General features: G+C 37.2%; 1 protein-coding gene across 1 annotated transcript in view; it reads right to left on the bottom strand.

The window, feature by feature from the left end:
- LOC106870973 (sodium/iodide cotransporter-like) overlaps nt 1-5000 on the bottom strand; it is a 12945-nt gene that overhangs the window by 5402 nt on the left and 2543 nt on the right. The window contains exon 2 of the mRNA XM_014917219.2: nt 1770-1924. Within this exon, the coding sequence (XP_014772705.2) occupies nt 1770-1918 (149 nt within the window). The 5' untranslated portion in view covers nt 1919-1924. The remainder of the gene's footprint in view (nt 1-1769; nt 1925-5000) is intronic.

Raw genomic sequence — 5000 nt, 5'->3', positions numbered from 1 at the left:
TGCAAGGGATTTAAAAAAATCTTCTACAGTAGACGGTGGGTGGAAACAGGAAATTGAGACGTGGCTTTTCAAAGGACATTGACAGCGAATTTGCAGCCAAGAATTCTATTTTCCAAAAAAGGCATTCCTGCTAAACCACTCACTGCTGTTTCAGTTCATATGGGAAATATTATAATGAATTCTCCAGCTGTGCTAGAAAAATTCCTCGAAAGAAACAAACCCAACAGTTTACATGGAATTGGAAGAATATTTCCTGCACAGAAAGATACAGAACATCAGTTGGAGATCACACCCAACACTTAGTAACATCTACGGAAATTTGATACCAATATCCCTCAAGCAGAAACGGCTACAATTTGCTGTCCACTGTCATTGAGCAGAGAAAGAGGTTATCTCATCCCTGCTCCAATGGCATCCCTCTGGAAGTGTTTTCTCCAGGAAACTGACTTTTCCAGATACTATATCTCGGGACTCAGTGCTGGATATTAAAGATCTGAACACAGCAATGCAGGACCGTGTAGTGTGGAAAGGGATTGTTAATGGAGTTCCGACCATGCATAGGTTGGTCGAAGGATACTGATGATGAGAAGAATATTTAAATAATACGTTGCGACTTTGAAATTTAAGACACAATACACAGAAAACATTAAGAAATATTGGAGTTAATCCATTGGCTACCCGTAAATAGTCAATGAGGTGGATCTAGGTCGTCGCTTGAGCTGGTAGGTATAGCAGCCAAATCGCATTTAAATTACATCCAAATATATTTAAGAAAAGTACACATTGAATAATGTCGTTTGGAAAAGAAAAAACTGGATGATCAGGACTCGAATTTTTTACCAGCAGTTTGTTCGTTTGAGGTCGTCTTGGGATAAAACAACAACAGCAACTACTACTACTACTACTACTACTACTACTACTACTACTACTACTACTACTACTACTACTACTACTACTTCTGCACTTCTATAGTATATTGTACAGCGTTATACACCATTATACTGGATCGCCGGGCTGTCATATTTCAATTTTCCATGTATCTCTATTTCAGAAAATTGTGACAAAAACTAAAAATGACCAAATAGATGAAGGTACGATATTTGTCTAGCCGCCGATAAGATCTGGAATCAAATCAATTTATTACATGCAGTTAAGCAAGCTGTACAGTTAACTGGGGCTTTCTCTTCTCAATATCTGCCGTAAATAGGTGGACTGGAGCAAATCGATAATAGGAACACTGGCCAAAGCAGCCATCTTACTGCTATTTCGGTGGTCACCATAGATTTGCTTATTGATCACTTTCTACATTGATGCGGAATATATTTAGCTCTTATTCGCTTAACGCAATAAAATCAGAGTTAGACACTAGTTATGCGAGTTAACATCATATAACAGCTATTGAACACTTTTACATTGGTATTAAACTGTTTTACAACGACGATGGCCTCTAGAAATGATAACCAAATATTCTTCAAATTACATCTCACCGTCTTAGAAAAGGGGAATCTCTGCACATAGGAAGAAAAAATAAAAGAGTCACAACTGGAATGCTTTCGATCATATATCTTTTTCAAACAGGGTTGTTTAGGGTTAAACAGCAGCAGCAGCACCAATAACAATAAAAACCTCTGCAATAACGACAACAAGAACAACGACAATGGTGACACCGATAACGACGACTATGATAACAAGAAGAATAGTAGCAACGGCGACAGAATGCTGCAAGTAATAAAAAGAAGAAGAAAAAGACGTCATTTACAGATACGTACTCTAAAAATTTGATCCGATGATTTTCAGCGGCGATTTCCCATGCTTTAGCTAGTCCTCCTACTTCAATGCTTCCTTGGATGAGAACACAAAACAGACCAATAACCATCATACTTGCTTGGAAAGTGTCTGACCATACTACCGCTTTCATTCCTCCCTATTCAATAACAACATGAAAAGCATTTATATTTTGCTTTTTAAGACATCAAATGATTTTCTTATAACGACAAAAAAAAAAAAAAAAAAAAAACTAATGAGATTATCTAAGATAAAGAAAGATGAAGAAATGTAACGTTAATGATTTGCCTGAAAGTATTCACGTTGAAAAGGAATGGAAATAGCCATCTTATTTTGTGTATGTGTGTGCGCGTGCATGCGAAAATAGTAACATTTAAGAATTATGTTGCATAACTCCTGGAAACACGTGTATTAAATGCATTCAAAATATCAACATTTGGTTTTGTTTTTATTCTGGTATATGTGTGTGTGTATTGATTTCCAGGTCTTAGACTTGGGTGTAGAGGTATAATCGATTACATTGGTCCAAATATTTGACTAATGCTTATTTTATCACTCACAAAAGGATGCCAAGCAATGTCTACCCAGGCAGGATTTGAACTACAGAACATAAAGAGTATAACTAAATGCTAGGAATGCATTTCCTCCATTACTCTATAGTTTTGGCTGATCCACGAAGTCTATTAACCGCAGCATCTCTAATAACTGCAGTATTAGTGATAATAATGACGGCGGTAACCGCTGCTGCAACATAAACAACAGCAGCAACTTCAACATCAGCGACTGTGACAGTTAATATCAACCAGATCATCAGCAGCATCAACTATGTCAATAACAAGAGCAATAGCAGCGAAGCTAACAATACCAAACAACAGAGGAATCATCACCAACTGCAGCTATGGCAAATATTGCATCGTAGTGGTTACCAAATGTGGTATGCTTTTCCAGTGTACGTAGTATTGACCATAGGCCCGGGAACAGGGGATGCAGGTGGTGCAAGTGCACCCCCTAGAATTTTTGCAGAGTGCGGAACCAAAATTTGCAGCCATATTTATTTTTCTCAGGTTTAGAAAACAGTGAATAAAAAAGTGATGTGTAAAAAGTAGCTTGAAGTTAGGTTCCTTCCCAAAGAACAAATCACAAAAATAAATAACAGAAAAAAAACAAGACCTTGTTTGTGAAAAATTTTGGACCTGGGTTTGCACCCCCTAAGCAAATTTCGTTCCCGAGCCACTGTGATTATATTGCTCATCCTAACAATAAAAACTAAAATCAGTTGCGAGTTGTAGTAACAGTTGATTGACTTGAGCTCAAAATCTTGACATGACTATTTACACCACTGAAACAATAGTTTTTAGACACAATGGAGTGAGTGATGTCGAATCGTGGCTGAGTAATCCTGTTTTAGTTACTGATTTAGCCATGTAATGTAACTTGTGCTGCTAATGTTTCGAAGAGAGGTATGAAATATTAAACAATACCCTCCATCGATCTTAGTCCCTCTAGTTATCTAAGAAATGAACCTTTTCTTCGTTTGTTTTATGAATATAGTGCTAGATTTTTTAGGGTAAGGAAAACAGTGTATCGCGTTGCTTATATCAATAAAAGTGCAGCAGTTCTAATTGGGGAAATGAAACCTGTTCGCAGTCTCTATTTGGTGAATTGGCGGATTCGTTAGAGCGTAGAATGAAGTGCCTTATGGTAGTTGTTCTGGCTTTCTGTGTTCTGAAATCAACGTAGCCTTTCGTTCCTTATAAATCGATAAATAAAGTACGAATCCAGGAGAAAAGATCGGCTGAATTGTTAAAACGTCGAGCGAAATGGGTTGTGGTATTTAAGTTCAAATTCCTCTCAGGGATTCAATTTGTGCCGATGGCCAAAACTAATAGTCCAGTCACAGGACCAGCTGCAATTGGTGAAGGAAGAGTGTGGCTGTCTGCTATTACAACGAAAATGTAATGATTCTTTATGCGGTAAGAATTTACTGATGAGCTATATATTGTACAACACATACATATCTTCAATAACAACATCAGCAGAAGCAGTGTCAACAATAACAATAACAATAGTGTTCTCAACTAGATAACTGCTGTTAGTTGATGTCAGTATAAACATCATGGTAAAGAATAGTTGCTAAGAAAGCGGTACAAAGATGAATTATGTGAAGAGACAACAAGATTATTTTCAGTGATGAAATTTGGTTTTCAGAGCTAGTAGCACGCCAATGTCCGTGAAAATCATGTTGGAAAGAAGACGAGGTTCAGACCAGGGTTGGTTTTGCGAGCGGAAGTGAAGTATAAAGTATATCTCGCAGGCTGGATGGAGACAATTATTCCTAAAAACACTTGTATTCGATTAAAATAGCCGTCTATGTATCACACTTCAAAGTAAATACATCGTTGAAAGGTAAATTTACTGCGGTACTCATCCGGAGGTAACATCACTTATGGACGTGCTGTGTTTAAAGGCAGAATATATATCGGAGAGAGACAAAGACCGTCCCAGCAGCGGCTGACAAGAACGCTAGATGCATTTCTGCTTCTCTGGGCGCTGTCAACGACGTGTACTTACAGCCGGACACATGCTTAGACGAAATTTGTCGCCACTGATATATAGGAAAATAGTGAATAAATGTTCACTGGTGTTGCGAATAGTGGCTCGGCTGGATAAAATCTGCCATACACAACAGAAACAGTGTTAGATTAAAATAACCGTCTATGTGGTATACTTAATGTAAATACACCGTTGAAAAGCAAATTTATTGCGGATATGATGGGCAATGTAGTGTTTAATTGCTTGCATATCGGAAAAATAACGATAATAAGTTTGCTCAGCCAGGTTTGACGTGGAACTAAATGACAGCATCAAACTTAACCATAACAGCTTCCGAATTTTGGAGTTTCTATATTTTCAAATAGTCCAAGACTAATTGGAAAACCAGTTGAAAAGGGAGTGAGGCTTATGTTTCAACGAGCACTGGTTATACTCGCGATGAATTTATGAAAAGTGCCACTGAAAATATATTACAATATCATTCAGACAACCAAGGTCGAAAAATGAAACTCGTTGTTTTTTACTTTCGAGTTCATTACAGCTTCGATAGAGTTATTTGGTTATTTAAAACACCTATGCACCAGTGTGTATGTATGAATGTATGCAGATTTTATGTATAAAGATTTTATTTTTATTTTTCATCCCATCCTTATATATATATA

This window comes from Octopus bimaculoides, chromosome 5, assembly GCF_001194135.2.
Source record: "Octopus bimaculoides isolate UCB-OBI-ISO-001 chromosome 5, ASM119413v2, whole genome shotgun sequence".
NCBI classification, from domain to species: domain Eukaryota; kingdom Metazoa; phylum Mollusca; class Cephalopoda; order Octopoda; family Octopodidae; genus Octopus; species Octopus bimaculoides.
Note: the sequence above shows the minus strand (reverse complement) of the source record. Positions and strands in the feature narration are given on the sequence as shown.